Raw genomic sequence first — 26,256 nt, 5'->3', positions numbered from 1 at the left:
CAGATCATGGGCCATTCGACAAAAGAGTGCCTTTTTAACATGAAGACAAGAGGATCTCCACAGGTGCTTCTTACATAGGAGGCTTCCCCGTCGAGCAATAGCGGAAATATGAATAGCACAGGTGCCACATCCGGAGGGTACAGGAATAATAATAGAGGGCAAAATAACAACAATGCGAACAATAACAATAATAATGGGAGCCGAAGTCGAACTTAGTATGATGCAAATGGACGGCTGATCGGTCAATGCCGAGCATGTAATTTGTGGGGTCATTTTGCGTGGGATTGTACAACGACAAACACACCGAAATTATTATGGAGATGGTGCAGACCCGGTGATCACAAGGATTCCAAGTGTCCAAAGTCTGGAGTAAACTTGATCACTGTTGGCACAGATGTAGAGGAGGTTCTGGCAATTACAAGGAGGCAAGCAGAGGAAAAGAGAAAATTGGGGGAAGCGCAGGCAGAAATTGCAAAGGCATTGTCGGAGGGGACATCTCAGTTGAAGGACATCACCGGCACCTTGGCAAGAAACTTCGCAGAACAAAACATTGTACGACAGATCTTACAAATGGAGGTACCGGTCAAGATAAGTGACTTCCTCTCAATGCCCCAGTTACGGACGGCCATTCTGAATCATACACCATTTTCGAAAGCACTGGAGGACATAGGAAGGGACAGTAGGGAAGTGATGACAATAGGCCCAATCCTGCTGTCACTCACATCCGGACGGCATCTGACGGTCGTCGAGATGGGGATTTTGAAAAATGTTTTGACAGACACAATTGTCGATGGAGGGTCTGGTGTGAATGTGTTGCCGGAGGATACTTGGAAGAAGTTGGGAAAGCCGACGCTGTGGCCACCTACATTCCAGTTGCTCACGGCAGACCAGCACGGGATCAAACCGTTAGGAACCTTGAGGGCGCCACCGGTAACCATTGGTACGCAACCATTTTTATTGGATTTCGTGGTCATTCCATTGAAAAAAAAAGGATATGATGCTATTCTCGGACGCACTTGGTTGGTGCAAGCAAAAGTAAAACATGATTGGAAACAAAATACCCTATCAATAGAGCACGGAGGCAAAAGATTCATAATTGACCCGCACACACAAGTGGTAGGTGAGGAGGCAACATCGTCAGACTCAGAAGGTGAAGGCGACAGTGACGACGAAAGAAATGACGACTAAGGAAAGAGGAGAATGGAACCGGACGAAGAAGGAATATTGAGACTAGACGGAGGATCGAATGACGACGACCTGGACTTGGTGAATGGCCTTTACCATTGGCAAATAGAAGACTACAAACTCTTTCCAAGTTGTAATATGCTAAGGGTTGACGAAGGTGAGAAAAAAGGAGGAAAATGAGTGTCCGGAGGAATACAAAGAAGCAGATGATGCAAAGGAGGTTATAGCTGAAGAAGGGAAGGACATACAATACAAACCTAGAAAAAAGAAAAATTCCATCGTCCGGTACACGGTGAACGGACCGCACAAGAAGAAAAGAATGCATCGCACCATAAAATTGGTTGAAGGGTGCCGACAGCAAGGAAATAAGTTAGATATGCGACGACCGCAGGCACAGTGGGCAACGGAGGTAACACAGAATAGACGTAAGGCTTGACATGACAAACAGCTCAAACTCAACAAGTTTCCGCCGGGGCAGTTGGTACTCAAGTACGACGGTCGGAATGAAGTCAAACCGAAAAAGTTTAAGGCCAGATGGGTTGGACCATATCAGATCCGGAAGGTCGGTGACAATGGATCGATAAAATTGGAGACATTGGACGAGCAAGAGGTGCCTCCGGTAGTCAATGGATTTAAATTGCAAATATATGGTGCGAGGAAGACTCCGTTGCTATCGCAGAATGGCCAGCTGACTCCCTCGTCGTTGCAGAATGGCGACGCCTGGAGGCAGAATTAGGTGTTGTTTTCCTTTTTTGTAAAAATATTGAAAAAAAAAAAATTGAAAAAAAAAAAATTTGAAAAGAAAAAAAAAAAATTGCAAAAAAAAAAAAAAAAAAAGGCAGCTGAGTAGGCCGCGGGAGATTGCCCGCGGGTACATCTCTGCGGGGGATTGTTCCGTGGGCAACTCTCCGCGGGAGATGGCCCGTGGGCGCATCTCTGCGAGAGATTTCCCTGTGACCAACTCTCCGTGGGAGATGGCCCGTGGGCGCATCTCCGTGGGAGATTACCCTGCGGCCAACTCTCCTGTCCGCGGAAGCTTTTCCCCGCAGCTTGTCTCAAACCTCCAGCAGGTAGTCCGCGGGAACTAAACCGCGGGGTCGTTTTTTCCACGCTATATAACATGTCTGCAGGTGTTTTGTCCGTGGAAACTATGTGAGATTGTGTTATATGCTCAGCGAATCCGCAGGGGATTTTGAACACCGATTCGATTTGGCCTTTGGTAGCGTTGATTCAAAGGCAAATTGTGCCTCTTTTGTTGAAGATCTGTTCCTGGAAGACTTGCGAATTCATCCTGCGGCAGTGCGACAAGAACTTGTAAATCTCAGCATTTGGAATTCCATTTTTTTTAGGGGTGCTAGATTTTGTTGTGGTTTGTGCCGTTAGTATTGAAGGTATTAAGAGGTTTGAGGTGATTTGGATGGGGGAAATAAGAATTCGAACACGTGACTTGTGGCCAAGCGAGGAATACGCCTTTCATCGGCTTTCAATTTAATCTGAATCGATCATTGGCAAAATTGGATTGGCATATTTGGTGTTTGCCATTGCCTTAGCTGTCTTAAGTTGTAGTTCACTGGAGTTGCTCCGTGGGCAACTGTCCGCGGGAGTTGCTTTGCGGGCCTGGGAGTGCGTGTTTGAGCTGGAGATTCGAAGTGCCGAGAAGGTTTACGGAGGAGCTTAAAAAAAAAAAAAAAAAAAAAAAAAAAACGACGACAGATTCAAGTTGTTCGGAATGAGTAGCAGATGATGCCAAAGGGAAGGGGAAGCATCAGTGGCTGCCAAAAAGAGTGTAGCATCAGTCGTGAAGTGTGACAAGTTGAGAAGACTTGAAGCTACTGCAGGCATAGAGTATCTGTGTACAGAGGCACTGGGAGTAGGTGTTGGTTGTGAGGCTGTCTTGGTGGATGCAGGAGGAGCTGATCGTCCAGTCAGAGGCAGTGCACAGACACTTGGCTCAGGGTATCCAGAAGTTGGAAACCGAGAAAGCAGTACAGGTGGCTATCAAGATATTTTGTGAGTCGTCAGGAGACGACTTTTCTTTTTGGGGGGGATGGTGTTAGCCAACTGGATGGTCCCGACGGTGTTTCTATAGCCGACGGAATGATTGTCGTTGGTGTTTTGTATTTTGTAGCCGATGGGTAAATAGTTTGTAGCGGACATAATGTTTGTGGCCGATGGACTCCTTCGGGAAGGTTCAGCGGATAGTATTTATATCCCGTCTGAGATCATTGTAAAGCATCTTCTATCATCTTCTATTACTCATCTTATGAAGCATAATGTATGTCTGGCATATGCGAATATAATTCTGTTGTTCTGTTCCATTGTCTGTATGCATTGATTTCTTTACCAGTATGGTAAACACTCCTTAATCAGTGTCTCATCGTCTATTTTTAATTCTTTTTATCCCATTCTCTCATGTTGCTAATGAGAAACCAGTAATAATATTATCGGACTTTGACTGATTGGATGGCATCATGTATTAACTCTCTTGCTAATTGTTGACTGTAGTAATACTCCCGTCATTTGCAGATTGTTATCGAATTTGGTATCATATCCCAGTCATTACCAGCTCTGATATTTTCAATGGTTCTTAAATCGATCCATAATTTTATGATTGTCAATATGTTGTTTTCAGCATCTTCACTGTATGTGGATCTATACGTTTGCTCCTTCTCCGCATGATCTTCCTCTCTGTAGATAATCTTCATGATGTGGTATTGAGGACACCTCTTTCAAATGCATATATGTAATCGCCCTTTGATCACAACTATATATTTGTCATTTGGGAATTGACCAGAAACTTATCGTTGGGTAGTTTTGGAGAATGCTGGCCACTACAATAATCTTCTAAATACAAACTTCCATTATTCATTCTGCCGCCATTTGAATTCTCTTCTGATGACGTTCGGATGTGCCTACTTAGATAGAAAAGGGATTCTTCAACTCTCAGAGTATTTAAGATGCTGACAACAATGGATTGTAATGTAAACGATGAAAGATACTGTTGACAGAAGCAGTAAATCCTTATTTCTGATAGTGGTTGATCATTGATCAAGTTTTGTATGATGTATATTTGATAGTGGTCTGCACAAAAATGTGTAATGATACCTTCCATTCTATCCACAACACGTCACCATCATCCAGTCGAAAAGTGTGGGCGAGTCACATAAACATAAGCTGCATCAATTTCTCCGACATCATATAACCTCCTTGACCTTGATGCTTTTGCAGTTGGTCACTTCGTCTTTCCTTTTTTCCCCTTTTATTTCTTTTTCTGTCGATGCCTCCTTCCTATCCCGACCTGGATACTATGTAATCCATCTTTATGGTGCTGAGTGGGCATGCTCTAATGGACGTTTGAGTCACATCTTCTCATTGCCACCAACATGGTAATCTTGTGTTATAATTAATATCATTGTGTTTAAATCTGCAAATCTTTGTCTGAGGATGATAATAGTATACTAAATAATATTATTATGAAGATGGCAATATTATATCATAATACTAATATATAATTCATATAGAACTATATATTATAATATATATTATATTATATATTATGTAGTTATTATTTTATTTAGTTAATAATTATGTATTATCATTAAAATTCTTTTTTTACTAAGCATATAATAAATAATTATGTCATATTATTTATTTATTCATTTTTTAATCTTTTATTAACTCTATTATTATTAAATCAATCTTGGAATGGGGACATTACAAAAGTCTTCCCTTGGTGGCCATTAATACAAGGCACCCAACTTGTAAACTATAAATTGAGGCACAATCTTTCTTAGTAGGGAAAGCCTTTATTAAGGGCCAAGAGAGCTATGCCAAACAACAATTTTTCCACAGGATATCGTCTAAAAGAGAAAAAATATGGAGATTGTGCATAAAGTATTTTGCATAAATATTAGTGGAGATTGCTAAACATGACACAACTTTTGGAAAAGCTGTGGACTGAGTGGAGGAATATGTGATGAAAGGAGAGATTCCATTTCTTTATTGTGTGTACAACTGGCATAAGTCAAAATTCAAAGTTAGTTATAGGATAAAATTTCTTTGACACCATATTTTTCCTTGATAGTTTTAAGTTTCACCTACAACTTTGGGAAACAAAATTTCAAATAAATAATATAATGTTGTGACAAAATGACACCTAACACAACATAAAGGAAGATTAAATCCCAGCATAGCACATTAAAATTTGGCTATTTTAATCCAATATAATATGTATGGAAAAACCAGGCAAGAGCCTACAATGCAACGGTAAATTATGAGCCTCTTATCTGGGAGGTCTTGGGTTCAAGTCTAACCGAGCTTAATAAATAATAATAAGTCTAGTCGAGCTTAATAAATAATAATAATAATTAATCACAACACATAATAATAATAAATCTTGACTTTGGCTTCTTACGGACCAAAACTAAAATATGTATGGAAAAACACAGAAAGGAGGAGAATCTAATGATAACCTATGATTCTCCATGTTTTTGGGACATGGATGGTAGGAGGGAGGTTTTTATTTTATTTTATTTATGATAGTATTTTTCACATGGGGTCATTTTTTTGATGCAATAGATTCATGAGATTGTTCTAATAGACATACCTATAAATACAAACCTATAAATTCAATTTATAGAGCCTAGCTATACCTTCACTTTCGCCCAAGCCTCATTGAACACACAATTCTTTGGCAGTTTCTTGTTGAATAGGCACATGTAATGCCCCGAGGTCATTGATTCCTTCGTTGAAGTCATAGCGACACACTCCTTTTGGCCATCTAACAAGATTAGGCTCTTGTTTATCAACTAGTTGTCATTCACATACCTACTACCTTCTGCCATGTCAATGTTCCATCTCTCCAAGGCATTTTGTTTAGTGATGTTAGTCAACAACGGAGCAGGTGGAACTCAGAATATTCTATCAAGAGTTTTCACTTTTCAGATCCAGATAGATGACAGTCTTCCCATCTTGATTTCTTATAGTCCTTGATGGAACATCCAAATTCTTGGCATAGGCATATATGAACTCGAGGTCATGGGAAGCCAAAGGAAAATTGGAGACTAGATGAATGCCATATACAACATATAACCTGTAGTTATAGCATCTACTCTCTTAAGGAAATCCTTGATATCCAAGTGTGATATTGTTGTCCTTGATGTTTTCACAACACAAAGGGACTTGTGAAAGAGACATGGAGTTGTCATGCTAGTCATACTGGCACTTCATTTATTGTTTCTCTTTACCTTTACTTGGAGTGATATCCTATATCATGACAATGTATGTGTAAATGATCGTGACATGACAGTTCCACAACATAAGCAGACCTTCATGAGGGGGATCCATTAAGTATTTTTGAGCGTTTAAGCGTGAAGTATGGAGCTTTGCATGGAAGGTATGGCTGGAAGTTATTGGGACAGTGAATGTATGCAAATATTTGAGCTCAAAAACATGTGTTTTTATGGCAAAATACCCAAAAATGGGTTTTTGCAGCATGAAAGCATATGCAGACAACAATGATGTTGTATGGAAAATGCATGGAGATGAATGGAAAGATGTCTACTTATAATGAGATTTTGTGTTTTCATCAAAGTAAACATACAAGCACATGTAAGCAACCTCCATCACGTGTTTTTAAGTCACATGGCAGCAGTATATTAAGTATGAAAGGAGTGTAAATTAGCACAAAAGTGAGTCTTTTGGACACAACGGCATGTGGAAAATGAGCTCACCTTATAAGAATGTTGTTTTTAAGAACATAATTTTAATCCTGACTGCATGTACAAGGTACTTGTGCATGCAATTTGGAGAACTTAGATAGAAAATAGGTGCACATCATATACACTATGCAAATATGAAAATTGAAATTAAAAGACTTGCATAAACAAAAGAACAAATATATAAAACAAAGCCCTATGAAATTGGCAAAAAATCTTACCTTTTTGGTCAAGAAGTGAAAGAAGAAGTCTCTTAATCTCTAATGCAAAATATGAAAATGAATACAATGACATTTTCAGATTTAGAATGATTGCATGAATGAGAGTCAAATATACTTCAAATCTTGACTCAATCTTTGCAAAATGGATGCATATTGGGGTCAAAATTCGTAGTTTGCCAAGCGTAGGAAGTTGGAGATTCAAAGGCATCATTATAGCAACTGTTTTGACCAAGCAATATGCAATACATATTAAAAATGGTGTACGAAGCATTATATGCATCTTGAAAAGGATTGTAAACAAGCTGGAAATGATAAACAATGCTTTAGAACTTACCTTAAGGCAATGAGTTGAATTGGTGGAGAAAAATAATCAAACATAAGGTGTTTTTGTACAAAAGCGTACTCTAAATGGGCTGTAATATGAACAAAATCCTTTCAAATCTGCACTTTTGATGAGCCAAGATTGATCCTTGAGAGATTTAATGCAAAAAGGACCCTATTGGAGGCAAAAATCATTGAGTTTTGGGGATGAATCTTGTGATTCTTTGCTCCAAAATTCTGTATTTTCTAAAAACACTCAAAATAAGTGAGTTTTTACATGTCAAAAACATATGCTTTCCTTCAAAAAATTGTCATTCAAGCTTGTTTGATAAACACACATGGAAAAGAGAGTAATGACAGGGTTTTGAATGTCCAAAATACATGTTTTGCAGCCCCAAATCATCACTCTTGCCCAAAACGCATGAAAAATAAGTAAAGACAGGTTTCTGTTAATGGAAAGCATGTGCTTTTAAAGACAAAATCTCCACTCAAAGTCTCCAATAGTTATAACTTCATTAAGGATGTGGTTATTATGCCAAAAACATGTGCTCTTACCTCTAAATTTGCCACCCAAATGGGGGTTTAAGTAAAAAATGCCTTTGTTGTGAGTAATGACGTGTTTTTTCAACACAAAAGCACATGCTTTTGACTTTAAAATCACCACTTATAAGAATTACTAGTGTAAATAAAGTAACAATGTGCTTTTTGAAAGGAAACGCATGTGTTGTGCACTTTAGAAACTCCACCACATGCATTAATATATCTAAAAATCCTCTATAGGAGGAGTAATGACATATTTTTAAGAAGGAAAAACACATGCTTTTTCAAATGCATATGCCTTTGGGTTCAAATTCCCCACATACATGTATTTTAATGGTAACTCAAGTAAAGAAAAACACATTAATACATTTCTAAAGTGCAATAACATGTGCTTTTGGGTTCAAATTCCACACTTATAAGCACTTAAGTGATATAAAAATGTGTTATTGCCTATAAAAAGTCCACCTATATGTATTTAGTACTTATGTTTAATTGGTAGTGGGTTTTTAGCATGTGCTTTTGTATGTTGATATATGCTATGATTTGTAAAAACTGCACCTTTATGCATTTTAAATATCTAATGTAATTAAATTTAATAAATAACTATAGTTTTCAGTAACGTGACATGAAAATAGACTTAAAATACAAATTTTCATAAAACATTAAAAATTATAGTCAAATCAACTCGGGATGAGCTGAAATTTTTAAATGGATATCAAAATTCATTTTAAAAATTAAAGAAACTTTTATTTGTGCAATTGCATATAAAAAGCCCACTTTTGGAGGATTTTTAATCAAGAAGTGGTTGCCCTGAAAAACCCCACCTTTTCCTTTATAACTTGAGCTAGACATCTTCGTTTTAGGCCTAAGTTAGCTAGAAACAAGCTGGATTGCAAGGGCTATTATCATAAGACAAAAGCAATACTCAAATTTATTTACAACAAGAAGAAAAAAAAGAAAAGACTTGAAAGTTTAGCAAAAGTGAAGTGTTTGCATTCAGTTAAGAAAAAAGATTTCTTACAAACATTTGAAGATTTAACTTGACAAATTCCTTCAAAAGTATTGCATAAATAAAGTTACATAGAACACAATTCAGGGATAACCAATTGCCTTCATGACACTTTAGTAATACGTCAAAACAAAGAGGGTGCACCTACGAATCCATGAGAAATTTGTGTAGGGTTGCCACAATTTTGTGATGTCAAAATTGAGGACAACATTACACATTGGTGCCAAGGTTCCATTCCATTCAGATTTCACTTGCGATTCATTTTGGCAAATAAATTCATAGCTGTGATATTATCTAGGTTCTTTAGAATTTGCAATAAATTTGTCTTCAATGCATTGTTGACCATTGTAAATAACTCAATCTTCTAAATTGCAATAAGAAGGTTCCTTGTGTATTGTTTTCAGTAATGGGGACATTACCTAAAAAACTAGAAAACTCATAAAATAATACCAAAAAACTAAAAAACTCAAATAACCAAATAATACCAAAACTAACCTTTCAACAAGATAGGAAGAAAATGTAAGAGCACACCTACATAAAAAGGCCAACAAGATTAAAAACTAAAATAAAAATAAATGCAAAGATGCTAGGAAAGCTCGACGCCCTAAAACTATAGAGATAAATTACTAAATAAATAACAATAAAAAATAAAATAATAAAACAAAAAGGAAAAAAATGATCATAATGAAAAAACCCACTGTAAAATAATAGTGATCCACTATGCCTAAAAAAAATCCAATACAAATACTAAAGCAAAAACATAATAAAAGACAAACCAAATAAACACGAAAAAAGCCCCAATATATGTGTGTGTGTGTGTGTGTGTGTATACAATACATAGATGTGTGTATATACATATATATATGTGTATACACACATATATATGTATGGTATATATATACATACATATATATATACATATACATACATACACACACACACACACACACACATATATATATACATATACATACACACACACATATATGTAAATATATGCATATATGTGTGTGTGTATATATATATTTGTATCATATATAAAATAATGTATGTATGTATGTATTTATTTATATATATGTATATAAATATACTCATACACAAGCATTTATACACATATGTCCACACAATACTAGATATATATATAGGTATGTATGTATGTATGTATGTATGCGAGTGTATAAACAAAAAAAAACATACATATACTTCATTTATCTAAATATGTTTTGACAATATACTAGATGACTGTAGAAAAAAAAATTCTATAAATATGATGACAATACACTAAAGAAAGCTAATGAAAGCAAGTATGCATTTATGTGTGTATATATACATGTATATACCTATATGTATGCTTGCATATACACATATATGCACATGCATAAATACACATACATGTATATATACGTATACAGATATATAAATATATACATATACATATACATATATAAACATAAACAAAAAAGAAGAAAAATCTCAAAGGACCTAACATAGGGTGACACAAAAAAAACACAACACACTAAGAGTGGACAATAGACCAATTTGCAGAGCCAATGGAGCACAAATGAAAGGGGAGGAAGGAGGGCCAATAACAGAGGGGGTAGGGGGGAGGCTCAGAAGTAGAGGGGCCCAAGGGGGAGTGAAAGGAGGGAGGCAAAGAGAGCCTATCTCAGCTTGGATAATAAAGGATACCAAGAGGTGCTAATGTCCACTCATCATCTTTGTTAACGTTAGAGGAATGGTTAAACATTTGGGTAGCCTTCTTGAGCTTTCTCTTGAAGAAGTTATCTACTTTGAAAAGCATGTGGGTGCTCTCCAAAGAAATATAATGCTTGGTAGAGAATGAGTGCTTTGCCAAAGCGGATTTGATGGTTCTCTCATGTTTAATTTCAGCACTATGTTCCTTAATTCTAGTACTAAATGAACAACTTGTCTCCTCTATACACAAAGTACCACAGGAGTAGACAATCTTGTAGACACCAGAGTCTAGCAAAATGTCCCTATGGTCTTTGATGTTAAGAATATTAACCAGATAACCTATAGGTCTAATAGTACAGACCATACTTCCTCTTCTTATTATATATATATATATATATATATATATATATAAACTGGCATTGTATTAATATAACTCTTCCTATAGGAGTTGACGACTTCTCATGAAGCAACATTATAATGCTTAATTAAACTAATACATAGTTAAGTGTTATTATATTTTTTTTCCCTGATCGCCGACTTAAGGAGAGTTTAGTTAGTGCTAGTTTAGGAAGGGATATGTCCCTTTGAGGGACATACCCTTTAGGAAGGATATATAGGGAGGTTATAGATGTAGATTAAGGACACATAGCTACAACAAGTCTGCTCCTCTAAGCATCTATATTTGCGAATTATATCAGAGATACTCCCTCACAATCAAAGGTCAAATATTCATTATTGGATCTACATCAAAATAGGCAATAACTTCGTCAATATTCATAATTCTTAGAAGACCATTTTTAGCATTTAAAGACCAGATTAAAAGTGTGATTCAGATAAGTAATTAGCAGAAACTTTACATGGTATTAGAGCCCTGCTAGTCGAACCTAGGCTCTGCAAAATTCAATTATCAGACTCTATATATATCTAGCAACTATCTTCTACCTTCAATGGCATACACAATCAGACTTCAGGACAGGTTTGATGGGAAAGAGTGCTTTGAAGCCTAGAAATTTAGAATCATGATGATTCTTGAAGAGAACGATGTAAAATAATTCGTTGATGGAGCATCCAAACAACCCCTAGTTGAACCTCACAAATCTATATGGAGTAGAGGAAATAGAAAAGCTACTCAGATCATCTTGGATGGAGTAAGAAATGATATTGTACCTATGCTTATAAAACATCAAATTGCCTTTGATATGATGAATGCATTACGAAATGCCTATGAAATAAACAATGCAACTAGGGTTCTTGCACTTAAAAGGCAACTGAATCACATTCAGATAAAGAAAGGAGAATTGATAAATTCTTACTTCTTAAGAATTGCTGGCATTAGAGATGAATTGTCAAGCATAGGAACCATCATTAGTGACACAAAATTAACACTTATGGCTATAGATGGATTGCCAGATTCATGGGAGACATTTGCACAAGGAATAAGTGCCAAAGATAAGCTTTTGGACTTTAAGAGACTCAAAAATGATTGTCTTCAAGAGGAATCTAGAAAACTAAAGAAAGGAAGGAATCCAAAAGAAGAAGATAAAGAACTTCACGTTCTTAATACAAACTCCTATAAGGGCAAGAAGAAGCATTTCAAGAAGAAAAAGGGAAATCAAAAGAATGGAAAACTCAAGAAAGACCTATCTAAAATAAAGTGTTTCAAATGTGAAAAATTTGGACACTACAAATCTAATTGTCCTGAAAATTCCAAACAAGCAAATTGTACAAATGTTATTAGAGAAGAAGATACTTATGATCTTGAAAACCGTGTTTTGTATTCCTCTCTATCAAATGAAATTTCAAATAAAGCATGGGTAATTGATAGTGGATCTTCTAGACATATAATGGGATACAAAGAAACTCTAGATTCTTTATCAGAGAAGGTTAACGGATTGGTGATAACTCAACACACTCCGTTGAAGGAATTGAAATTTGTACTTTGAAACTAAAATTAGGAAATACTCTTCTTCTTAAAGGTGTATGTACCAGGAATTAAAAGAAACCTAATCTCAATTACAACACTTGAAGATGATGGTCATAATGTTGCATTCGTGGATGACAAAGTATTAACTTGGGCTCATAACTCCTCTATCAAGAAAGCAAAGTTAATTGGTCAAAGAAAAGGATATTTGTATGAATTAACTATAGAACCTAGTCGTTCTATTCAAGCCCTAGTTCACAAACTGCAGATACAAATGAAATATGGCACAGAAGATTAGGTCATCTAAATTTCAAAACTTTATCAACTCTGGAGAAGATGGTTACTGGATTACCTAAACTAAAGTATTTGCAAAGGGTGTGCTCTGGGTAAGAACACTAGAAGTCCCTTTCATGATAGTACTAGGAAAACAAATAATGTACTAGAATTAATTCATTTAGATTTATGTGGACCCATGTTTGTTCCTTCTCTTGGAGGATTCTGGTATTATATCTTGTTCATAGATGACCTATCTAGGAAAACATGGATTTATTTTTTAAAATGCAAGGAAATAGAAGAAATCCTATAAAGGTTTAAAGAATTCAAAACATTAACTGAAAACTTTTCAGGCATAAAATTAAAACCCTCAAAACTGATAATGGAGGAGAATATACCTCAGATTTATTTAAAAGGTTTTGTAAAGAATCAGGGATTAAGAGGGAGTACACTGTTCCTTATAACCCAGAGCAAAACAGGGTAGCAGAAAGAAAGAATAGGACAATTATAGAAGTTGCTAGAGCTATGATTTTTGATCAAAATCTAGAATATTATCTTTGGGCAGAAGCCTCTTGTACTGCTGTATATATTCAAAACAGAAATCCTCACTCCTATCTTAAAGATAAAACCCTTGAAGAAGTATTCATTAAAGTAAAACCCAATATCAGTCATCTTAGAATTTTTGGGTGTCCTGTATATATCCATGTTCCAAAAAGAAAAGAGAACCAAGTTAGACCCCTTTGGGAGGAAAGGTATTTTTGTAGGGTATAGTGAAACATCTAAGACATATAGGATTTTCATACCTGTACAGAAAAATATTGAACTTAGCAAAGGTGTAATCTTTGAAGAAGATCTTGCATTCAAAAGAGCCATAAGTTCTAATGAACCTTCTCCTTTATCTAGTTCTGAAAGAAATAGTGAATCTGGGTCCTAGAGGGAGAACTTAGAAGAAATTGAAGATGAAATTCAAAATATGAACCTTGAAGAAAATCCAAAGAAAAAATCACTTTGGGCCATTAAAACAATTGAAGCAACTCAAAACTTTGTTGCACCTCCCGGAACAGTTAGAAAAAGCAAAAGACCTAAAAGATTCTCTTGTTATATACAAACATGTGTGATTTATCCAAAATAGAACCAACCGATCCTTCTGATGCTATTAAACATACAGCTTGGAAAGAAGCTATGTGTTAGTGAACAGTTTTTCCCATGAATGTTCATATATCAAAACAAAGAAAAGAATGTAAACTAACAAATGAATTCCTATTCGAAGGACTTAGGAATTCTTTGCTTGAAATTTCTTCAATTGAAACAGCTGTAGCTACCTTTATTGCATTGGGAGTTTTAACCAAATAAACTCAATAGAAAACTTTCCAAGAATGCAATCTGCTGGAGGTGTTGAAACAACTTATTTCATCTCATGAATATGAAACAAACTTTAATGCAAAAGAACCACTCGATTTTAATTATCAAAATGATCCACATAGCTGAATAATTAAATTATCGAGCAGGCAAATTTCATGAACTAATTTCCCACAGAATTTCCAAATTCAGAGTTCACAATTTCAAAATCAATAATAGGTGCAGCTAAAAGCTTAAATAGTATCTATAGAAATACCAAAATAAGTAGACAATAGTACCCACTTACAAAGCTTTTAACCCGTAATCAAACTATAAAGTTTCATGTGTCTGCCGAAGTTTTGAAATGTTGCTTCTAAATTGGAAATAAAACCATAAACAAAAGTAGTTCTATCTACCGGTCTACTAGAGAAATTCGAACCCCCTAAACAATACTAATTATTACATTTATAGGCATGGGGCTGGACTAAACCAAAATTACCCCGCCAGGAGTTAATTGTCTTTTGGAAATAACTGATAACTGAAAATGCAAGAAAACCAAACGGCAACTAAACGGTTTTTGATCAGGTTGCATTGTCACCACCAACCACTCCTCTTGCCAACTTCCACGTTTTGTAGGCAGTTGAAAAGGCAGAAATAACGGATTGATGTGGAAGACCAATGTAGGCGAGCCGTTGCTTCCAAATTTCCTTCATCTTCTTTAGTTTAGCAGCCTTTTCCTCATGCATCTCCAAGTGCTTCAGATTGATAATCAACATAGCTTTAGTATGAGCCACGTTGGAGAAATCCTGCTTGGCTGGTGTCCTCTTGTCCTGCCATTCTTGAAATTTCTTTTGGACTTCTTTGATTATTTCGTCTGATTGGGAACGGAGTCATCTTCTCTTTCCATGAACTGTTTTACAAACCACTTAAGGTCATTCTGAATAATCTGATGTATAACCTTAAGTTCTTGTAATGCTTCTTTGATTTCAGATACCCCCTGTGCCAGTGCTTCATTTCGCCATTCAATGCAATCTTTTATGAAGTACAAAGTTTTTTCATCAAGACCCGCTACAGGACATTCAGCTTGAAATTTCTGCAACCCAAATTCTTGCACATCTTCTAGCGATATTACCACTTTTGCCCAGTTATTCTTCTCTTTTTCATATCCATCATTACTTACCTCCACCTTTTTAGTAATGTTCGATATCTCCTTTGAGGCATGATCTAGATGTCCAATGTGTTTTACATTGTTAAGCAGAACATCTTGTACCCATTCACCTGCTACTTTGGCTACTGCTTTGCACTTGTGTAGGTTCTCCAACGATTTCTGATTGGTTGCAGAGGATACGTCAACAATGGCTGACATCTCACGGATTGGCTTTGCTTCAGGATGCAAGATAGCGTTAATGTACTGTGCCATGTTCTTTATTGTCTCCTTCATTTCTTGCTTGTCTTGCCCATCCTTCCACACTCTCTCCGCGATCTTCTTATTGGATACCTCAAAGAATCTCATGTCAACTTCACGGTTTCCTTTTCCCAAATCAACCTTTGTTATTTGGAAATCTTGAGGCACTACAAAATCACGAGAACTCCCATCAGGTGGCGTAGCTATCTTTGCTGCCCATCGACCTGAACTTTTGTCAAAATTGATTCTTGCTTCGGTCCTTGCTTTTTTTACTTTGTGTGCTTTACCAAGGCATTTGCTAACCAGGTCGTCAATAGGCATAGATATTGGGACCATACTTCTCTTCTTCTCCATTGATTTCTCAAGCCATTTAGGAGTAGTTTGATCCTTTGTAGCAGCAGGGGAACATTTAAGTAAGGGGAGATTACTTTCCTGATTTCCTATATCCATTGGGGAATTCTGGGATTCAGGTACATTATCCGCCATAGATAGGTCTTCTACTGTCTCCAAGTCCACCGTTATGGTGCTTTTACTTTTGACGGCTAATGCCTTCTTCGTGCTTGAGCGGGTTACCCTCATTCCTTTTGGAGTTTCTTCTTGAACTTGAAGTTGAAGTGTTTCTGGAACAGCTTCAAGTTCAACTTCAAGTGGACCTGCAACAGAATCAGGGACACTTCGATTAGTTTTCTTATGAGCAGTCCTTTTACCCTTGCTTCTTGAAGACTTCTCAGAAAAGCTTGGAGTAGCCGCCATTTTTGACTTTATCCATTTGGCAGTTCTTACTATTACATCCTTGGTACGGGCATATATATCATTTTCTTCCCTTTTCTCCCAATCGATTTTAGGGATAGGCATGCATTCAATCTGATCCATGTAAAATTGATCAAGCACACCTTCAGAATCATCATCTTTCAGCCCATAGGTATCTAACTCCACATTGAACATGGCGACTTGTTTAATGGTCAAGCGCGACCATAGCCTCTTCCTTACTTCAAATTCATCATGACAGTTCGCCCAAAAATCCTCTAGTTGCGGGGAATGAAAGAGAGAAGCTGCATTTTTGACATTGTTTCTAATAAAGCCGGTGTAGTCAAAATCTAACCGAGAGGTGAAAGATTTAAGACATAAGCGGGTTAAAGATTTGGCTGACAATATGGCTTCTTTCAAACTGGGGCATCTATAATGTCCAATTTCAATCGGGAAGAATACTGAAGAGGATTTTTTGGAAATTTGAAAGGACTCAACAAGGGAAGCAAACTGCCGACACATTTTTGACAACACTATAGAATCTGAACAGTAGCGTGGTAATTTCAAAGGTTCACCAGGAAAACCGCCCACTCTGATATAGGTAAATCTGGGAAATTGGATGAAATAACAACCATAAATTTGCACAACCTGCATGGCCTCCTCTGACATCCTATTGTTTTCTCGACCCTGTAGTTCAAAAACCAGTTTCCCTAGAAAAACATCATTGACCTTCTTAAACTCTTTGCATGATATATCTTCCTGGAGATCTCTGTAATATTGGTAGATAGGCATGTCATCTACCCAAGGTATATGTGGAAGATAATCCCAATCTTTGGATGCGGCTAGGGTATAAATCAAGTAAGAGGACAAGAAAAATGGATCGCAATTGGTAACATCTATTAGGCCCTTATGTAAGTTCTCTGCCATTAGGTCTGACCAATCGATGAATTTGACACCTTCAACTATCTTCTGTATGAAGAAGTACATCCAAGACTCCCAATGGAAAACATGTTCATTTCCCTTAATTCTATTCAACAAGAATACAATATCTGCAATCTTCTTGATGAAGTGTTCGATGGTCAATGGTTTAGGCAACTTAGAACCTCCCTCTGCAGGCTTCAAGAGCCAGGACTGAGCAATCTTGGTGTCGTAGCTGGTTTTGTTTGCGGCATACAGGTGTTCAGCTTCTTTGAACGTCCATGGCTCATAGGGTTCTTTATGAGGAATCTTGAGGGCGGAATTGACATTGGTCCTGTTAATTTTGACAACTACTTCCCCTGAGGTTTTCTTAATGCATCTTGAAACAGGGTCATAATGGTTTGCACATTCGAGGATGAGCTCTGGGCATGGGATTGCAGCAGGAAAAGCGGCGGCTTCTAATAAACCACTATCAACTAGCCTCTGGTAAATGGGACTTGACAGAGTAGTTTTGGTTCTTTCAAAAACTTCAGATAAATTTCTATTAACCAAAAACGTATCACGGATTTCAGGCAAGGAATTGAGTAATGGCGGCTTCTCTAATTTGGGCATTTTTGGCCGAAAAAGCGTCATGATTATTATGACAACAAATCTACAGGACCAGGTTTTAAAATACTTTCAAAATGAAGCAAAGCACAACCAAAATGCAAAGGGGAATGGAGATGCACTTACAGTTTGACAAAGAAACAGCCCAAAATTCGCCTTTCTTATCCAGAAGCGCCGAGATTTTTCTGGAGAAAATGAGATGAGTGGGAAAGGGTAATTGCATGCATTTAAGAAATGACATGGACAGAGAATCGCGGGACAGATTTAGCGAGTAAAAATCATCATTACTCATTCGTGTGACATTCATCAGAAAAGGCGCCGCGGGTGTTCTTGTTTTAATTACCCTGTCAAATCCGCACGTACCTTCCCATAACAAGTAATCATGGAATGACATTGTTAATACTCCATTAAGTATTGCCCAACTGAATACGTGCTGCCTTAAATTTCCTTGCATATGACTTCAGGTGCTTTGGAAAAATATTATGCTGGGACCCACCTTGGAATGGCTCGACAATCTTTAATCTGCATACAAAAATAGTTAGCAGACAAAATCAACATTGAAATTGAAGTTGAAGTTTTGAGTGATCAGGCTTCAACATCAACTTGGACTTCAAGTTTACAAAGGTCGACTCGATAAAACTAGTGCGCTTATCACATGGCAGACCAACAAGACTTTGAACCTGAAGTTGAAGTAAATTACTACTTAAAGTTTGTAATATCCCCTTTCTAGCATTCATAGTATGATGTTGTCGTTAGCCTATTTCCCCACAGTCCCGTAGGCTAACTAGGACATTAAAGGGGCTTAGAGGCCATTTGGCCTAGACAGTTTCAGTTGCAGGTCTTTCTGAGAGGTTCTGGGGCAACTTTGGGCATACTTACTATTTATAGTAAGTCATCTTGGACATGGCCGAACATTCAGTCACAGTGGTATGTCGATGGTAATTGTTTAAAATCGACAGGAAAACTTATTTATCATTGATAAGATTTGTTATGCATTGATAAAGCCATTTTATAAAGTTAAATTTAAATATTTAACTTTATTAATGCATAGACTATAGTTTGTGGGAAATATTTAAATTAAAAGAGTTCCCTTTATTTTTATAACACATTGGAGACATAAGGTACATAAAGGGAGTTATGTTTTATCCCACATTGAGAAAACGAAGGATTGAGCTCTTGTGAGAACACTATAAAAGAAATGGAAGAGCTTTTTTTTTGTATGCTTGGATGAAGATTAATGTTATGTTGCTGGATATTTGATTATCGGGCTTGGAGGACGGAATCCCTCTTTGCTAGCATTCTCTTCGCTGTTGGAAGACACAGTCAGGAGGATCAAGGGTGTTTTCACTTCAGGAAACACACTGGGTTTCATTTGGGGCGTTCGCATAAAGAAATTTACAAGGGTTTGAGGTGCAGATCTGAAGTTAGTTATTGCTATAGTGCCGCATGAACAGTATTTTGCTACAGTCGGCATTAACAGTATTTTGCTACAGTACGGCGTGAACAGTGTTGGTATCAAGTTTACTTGTTTTTTCGGCTGATTAGAAGTTTGGAGGGCTGCCGACTACATCTGCAAAATACTACGGCAACTAATTCCAGGTTTCTTCTGTCAAATTTTGATACTCATTGGAAAGCAATTTATTGAGGAAATCAGCTTTATGAGTTTGCATACAAAGTGTTTGACAATATTCCTTAAGTTAAATTTCTACCAGTCAAAGTTCAAATCAGGGGAGGATATTACAAAATTCAACTTCAATGGGAAGACTTGGGACCAAAACCTGTTAGGGTGCGACCAAGTTTACAAGCTCTAACACTATGATAGAAGAATACCAATCTATAATGAAAAATGATGTTTGGGAAATTGTTCCAAGACCTAAAGGAAAATTTCTTAATTTCTTCCAGGTGGATATTTAAAATAAAGCATGCTACTCACGGTAGTATTGAGAAGTATAAAGCTAGATTTGTAGCCAGGGGATTTTCTCAAATAGAAGGGATTGATTATGAAGAAACCTTTGCTCTTATTGCCAGATATACCTCTGTAAGAGCAGTCTTAGCAATTGCCGCATCAAAGGGATGGAAGGTACATCAAATGGATGTAAAAACAACATTCCTAAATGGGAAGATTTCAGAAGAAGTATATTTGGAGCAACTTGAAGGATTTGAAACTCATGATCCTAATGCTTTTGTTTGCAGGCTCAAGAAAGCTCTCTGTGGGCTTAAACAGGGTCCCAAGGCCTGGTATGAAAGAATTGATAAGTATCTCACCAGCTTAGGATTCTCCAAGAATGAAGCTGATCCAAATTATATAACAAAAGAGATAAAGATGATATGGTAATTTTGATACTGTATGTCGATGATTTACTAATAATAGGTGATGATCATCTCATAGATTTGTGCAAGAAAGATCTAACAAGAGAATTCGAAATGAAAGATTTGGGACTCCTTCACTACTTCCTAGGGTTGCAAGTACGACAAAATTCTGACAGTATCATACTTAATCAAGGAAAGTATACATTAGATATTATGAAGAGATTTGGAATGTGGAATTGCAAACCTATGTCGTCTCCAACGGAGACTGATCTACATAAACTTGAGGAAGCAGTAGCAGAATCACCTTCCATAGATTCTACTCTCTATAGACAGATGATCGTGTCCCTTATGTACTTAGTAAGTACAAGACCAAATATTTGATATGCAGTTAATGCCTTAAGTCAGTTTATGTGTGAACCAAAGGAGATTCACCTAGTTGCGGTTAAACACATTATGAGATACTTACATGGCACTCTTAATGTCAGACTCAAATATAAGAAAGTTGCTTTAGACTTACATGGATTCACTAATTCAGATTGGGGTGGAATTGTTAAAGATAGTAAAAGTACTTGAGGATGTTGTTTTAGTTTAGGATCAACAATGATATTTTGGATATGCAGAAAGCAGTCTTCAGTAGCACAAAGTTCCAAAGAAGCTGAATACATTGCAGCAGCAATGGCCTCTTGAGAAGCAGTCTGATAGAGGAAGTTACTTATGGGATTATTTGGGCAAGCTATGAATCCCACGATTATTCATTGTGATAACTAGAGTTCCATCAAGCTCTCAGTGAATGTAGTTTTCCATGATAGGTCCAAACATATTGAAATTCCTTACCATTATGTAAGAGATATGGTAGACAAAAATTCTGTAAAATTGGAATACATTTGCACTGCAGATTAGACAGCAGACATACTCACCAAACCTCTATCTAGAGTGAAGATAGAACATTTTAGGAGGAGACTTGGTATGGTTGAGTTGTAATCCGTTTGTACTCTTTTGGTTATTAATAAAATAATTTTGTTTTCTTAGGCTATTGACCGTTATGGGCTCCACTATGTGTATTCATTATTTAAAGAGGTGACAATCTTTGGGATAATGAAATCTTGTATAAAAGTCATTATGAGACGTGACGATCTCTTAGATAATGTACTAAACAGTAGATTTTACTATAAGATCTAGATAAGTTTTGGATCATATTGTGATGTTGACATCGCTACGTTCATGGGTCACAAATTGGATAAAGGAAGAATCTTAGTATTCTCCGAGTTTAGCCTATATTCTAGTAGATCTTAAAACTCAGGATCTTCTTGTGATATAGAAATACCAGTTTCTATGAAATCACAACTTGGATAAATGAGAGATTACTCTTCAGATTTATATTGTATAATATCACTAGTAGTAGTGATTTGTCATATCTCAGATTTAGTAATATGACTTTGTATCATGTGTTGTATGATACCACATACTAAGAAGAATCAAACAAATATAGAGTATTAATTCTTGCTTATTCATCTGTATTGGTGTTGCCAGATATATCTCTTTGTAGGATTATTAGGTTAAGAGGGAGTGTTAAAGAATATTAACCAGATAACCTACAGTTCTAATAGTACAGACCATACTTCCTCTTATTATTATATATATATCTAAATTGGCATTGTATTAATATAACTCTTCCTATAGGAGCCGACGACTTCTCATGAAGCAACATTATAATGCTTAATTAAACTAATACATAGTTAGTTAAGTGTTATTATATTTGTTTTTCCCTGATCGCCGACTTAAGGAGAGTTTAGTTAGTGCTAGTTTAGGAAGGGATATGTCCCTTTGAGGGGCATCCCCTTTAGGAAGGATATATAGGGAGGTTATAGATGTAGATTAAGTACACACAGCTACAACAAGTCTGCTCCTCTAAGCATCTATATCTGCGAATTATATCAGAGATACCCCCTCACAATCAAAGGTCAAATATTCATTATTGGATCTACATCAAAATAGGCAATAACTTCATCAATATTCAGAATTCTTAGAAGACCATTCTCAGCATTTAAAGACTAGATTAAAAGTCTGATTCAGATAAGGAATTAGCAGAAACTTTACATTTGAGAGGCAGGATACGGTTCTGTAACACCAAAAAAGGTTTGAAAGAACATTGAAGATATTTTCTGCAAGAATCTTGGCAACTTTCTGCAAAATGCCATTAATGTACAGAATGGAAGCGCTAGCAAGGGCAAGAGATTGAGAGGGTCGAGATCTAGCTTGATTGATGGCTCTAGAAATTTGCTTATTGGTGTACCCATTCTAAGTGAACACAAAACAAAAATGGGTCACTGCTTGGTTAATGTTCTCCTTGTCAGAAATGTGATAGGCATGCAAGGTCAAAAACTATGGAATAGTTTATACTACATGTCTCCATCTCTGAGATGCATCTCAAGGTGGGGGGGACACACCTCCTAATTATAGAGTATTAATGTAGTCATAAATATTTTATTCACTACATCCCTCTGGAAAGATATTCAAAATGTTTAATGTTTGCATCAAAGTATATAAAAAAGCATCTCTATTTGAGCTTCAACAACTACATGTATTATTATATGCTTTTCATAAATTACCTCTTTATTGGCCTATAAAAAAATAGTTGTTAAAAGTTTACCGTGTTTTATTGTGGAAGAGACTTTATTAATTTTATATGCTTGATCCATAACATTATAGTGCCTTGAAGTCTCCATTACAGCTCTTGCCTTGTTGCATTTAGAAAATTATATGGCTCTGCCATTGTCATTTTCATTAGATTTGTTTCAGTTTTAATGTCATATCAGGTAAGTGCAGTTTTTTATGTTTTCTTATGTTAGTTATAATTAAGTTGATCTCTTTATTGAATCCAATTGGTTGATTTACCCACATTTCTGATCCCTACAGATAGTTCATTTTGTTGGTACTATAGAGAATAAGGTCTGTGATTGTGTCTGTAACAGTAGAATGTTTGCAACTTGCAAGGTCAGATTAATTTGAATGAAAGTGGGGTCAGCATGGATATGGATCAGGTTTGCTTGTTTTTTCTTGTTGTCCTTGCTGGCACTAAATCAGGTTAATCAGGGTATGCAGACGTAAGACTATGAGTTTTTACTGTCAGTGGTGGGGTGATTCCTCTTGCAGACAGTAGTTACCATCAGGTCACTGTGAGTACCTGCCTTCTAACAATGGGTGCATACTGCTTGCCAGAGGAGTTTTTTGCACAACCTTAGAATTTGGTCGCTTCTGGAAGCATAGTGTTAGGATTTTATCTTCAAGTCTTACCAGCTCAAAATTGACATTTAATAGAAGAATCTTAAGAGAGAGATTCAACTGCAAGGAGGTCTCACTTTTAAAAGTTGAAGCAAGTCTACTTGAGTTTTATGAAGCAAGTTATATTGTGTAAAGCATCATGTTGCCTTTTTAACCTGATTTTGTTTTATAGTTGTCTCCAATTTGAAATTCTTGCTATATTATTTTAGAAGAAAAATCTGCTTCTCTTCATATGCCTGAAATAGCTGTCACAACTTGTTTGTGTATGCAGTGGTCATCTTTCGTGGGATCAGATTTTGCGGTATACACAATTGTGTAAGAGATATGTATCACGCTATGTTGCTTGCTTAGAAGCTAATCCTGATCGAACAATTATCGATGATGATAAAGAGATTCAAGAACTTGACCGTGAACTTGAAATTGAAGTTATTTTACAATGGAGGTATCCTGTGATATTTATGGAATTGCCTAAACTTTTGGAACTATCCAAACTAATTGGTTTTGTATTAGAGAACCAAAAGTATTCTGACAAGCAGTATGATGATGGTTTGAGTTATTTATAAAATTTATTACTTCTCGTCAATCAAGATTACATTTTGACTATGTACTTGAAACATGCAGAATGCTGGCTCACAATTTTGTAGAGCAGACTATTGGGAGAGATATGAAGAAGCAGCCACAGAAAAGCTGGTGGCAATTTGGCTGGTTAGTTATTTAACTTATTTTTTCCTGATCAGATTTTACCATTACTTATGCTTGACATGTCTTCATTTACCTTAACAGGGGTTCACAAAACAGTAAAAATAGTAATGGAAATGAGACCAGGAACTTAACAGAAGAGGAAATGAAACAATTGAATGAACTTATTGGTTACAAGGATCAAACAGAGAGTCCCTTCTTTCCAAGTCAAGGAAAATTGAATGTAATTCATACACTTCTTGAGGTCCACATGCAGCATAATGCATCAAAGCTGATAAGTGATGGGCACGATCTTACTGAACTATCTTGTGAAGGACTTAATTGCTCAGTGAAACTGTACCCAGATACTAAAATTTTTGATGTAAAGCTGCAATCCTACCAGCTAGGATCCTGTGAGGGGCTTCTCGTTGAGGTTGTATTAGGTTTTACAATTATTTTTTGGAACTAAAATTGTAACATTTGTTTATAAAGTGATTGATAATTTATCATGAAATTCATCCACCAATTGTGAAAAGTGAGACTGCCTTGGTTTGCTTGCAGAGTGCAACTGAAGAAGAGTCACTCAATGCAACATTTTCGTATATGCCTTTTGATAGGCAGCTAGATTGGAGCTTAGCTGCCAAAGCTTCCCCTTGTTACATGACTGTATGCTTTGAAGACCCTAGCATTCTTAATTATTATATATTTATTATTTTGATTTTAGCTGCTAACCATAGGGAAAATCTTCTTTGACATAACTCTTTATGCATCAGTATTTGAAGGTTGCCATTGACCGCATTACAAGCTTTTTTGAAAGTAGCAGTGCTGTTAGTCAAATTGTTGCATTGGAGACGGCAGCTGCTGTACAGGTCAGCCCGTTGTTATATCTTAATCTGTGTGGATGCAGAAATTTTTACTCTCAGGCATTCTGAATTCTGTTGCTTATTTTCAATGTAACAGATGACTTTGAATGAAGTAAAGCGCAGTGCTCAAGAACAATTGAGCAAAGCATTACAGGACCGTTCCAAGTAAGCTAGAATTTATTTTCTGATACTTCATAGATTTTTAATCAAAACTATGATAATGATCAGACTTTTAGCCACATGATGAATTTTCTAGTATGGTTTAACTTTAGCTCCAGAGATTGAGTTTGAAGTATGGGCTAGCTTTCACAAAACATAACAGATGAGGGGGATGGGAGGATATGTGTCATGGATAGTTGGGAGTTGGGATGGATAAGCAGGGATGCCAGGAGAGGGGCACATAGAAGACAAATTGTTTTGAATTAAGAAAGATGGATAGCTGTGGAGTATATCAACTTGGACTGCTTGTTTATTTACTGAGATTGTTAGTATAAGTTTTAGTAGTAACTCCTTGAAACCTTTTTTTGTCACAACTCTTTGTCTTTATTCTTAAATCATTATCATGACATGCCTTATTCAAATATGTCATAGTTCACTCATTATTGATTGCGAAACTATAAAAGTGCTCGACTTAAAGATGAATGTGAACCAATTATATTCTATAGTGTGGGCAATCATTCTAAAATAATGAATGAAAAAAAAGGAATATGGGATTTGTTCTATTTTTTGAAGTATCAAAACCAGCAAGTTAAGTATTAGAATTATTGATGGTGAAAGATAGGAAAACAGTAATGTTTGGTAATGGGTTATCAGATGGTGAAAGCGCTCGACTTACAAATGAATGTTTAGAATTTATCTTCTTTTAGAGTTTCCACAATTATGCCAATGTTTATCTTATTTTGATATACAACAAAAACTGAGTCAATCAGACTTGCAACATCCACAAAATCAGTTTCACAAAGTGTTTTCTTGTGGGCATTCCATATTCTTGTCTATCTCATGTTTTGGCATCTTTTTGTGAGGGGTTTTCTTTAGTATCATTTTGTACTACAACTTGTAACAAATTTGTAAACCTTATGAGCATTGATAAGGATAGAGATATCATTGTTTGAGGATTTATGTGAAGCTTCAATATTGTAGAAATAGAAACTTTAAAACAATTGGAAGGTATTTTTTAGAACTTATCATTTGATGTTTCTTTCTTCTTTACTAGTATGTGTAACAGCT

General features: G+C 36.2%; 1 protein-coding gene across 2 annotated transcripts in view; it reads left to right on the top strand.

Annotated features, from left to right (window-relative positions):
• Window positions 1–26,256, top strand: part of LOC149573218 (pleckstrin homology (PH) domain-containing protein) — a 380,091-nt gene that overhangs the window by 76,637 nt on the left and 277,198 nt on the right. For both annotated transcript variants that reach the window (XM_089814397.1, XM_089814396.1), the window contains exons 10-15: window positions 23,760–23,930; window positions 24,110–24,193; window positions 24,272–24,599; window positions 24,728–24,832; window positions 24,940–25,035; window positions 25,127–25,194. In XM_089814397.1, coding sequence (XP_089670523.1) covers window positions 23,760–23,930; window positions 24,110–24,193; window positions 24,272–24,599; window positions 24,728–24,832; window positions 24,940–25,035; window positions 25,127–25,194 — 852 coding nt within the window. The remainder of the gene's footprint in view (window positions 1–23,759; window positions 23,931–24,109; window positions 24,194–24,271; window positions 24,600–24,727; window positions 24,833–24,939; window positions 25,036–25,126; window positions 25,195–26,256) is intronic.

Source organism: Cupressus sempervirens, chromosome 2, assembly GCF_028749045.1.
Source record: "Cupressus sempervirens isolate cs-2001-9-10 chromosome 2, ASM2874904v1, whole genome shotgun sequence".
NCBI lineage: Eukaryota > Viridiplantae > Streptophyta > Pinopsida > Cupressales > Cupressaceae > Cupressus > Cupressus sempervirens.
Note: the sequence above shows the minus strand (reverse complement) of the source record. Positions and strands in the feature narration are given on the sequence as shown.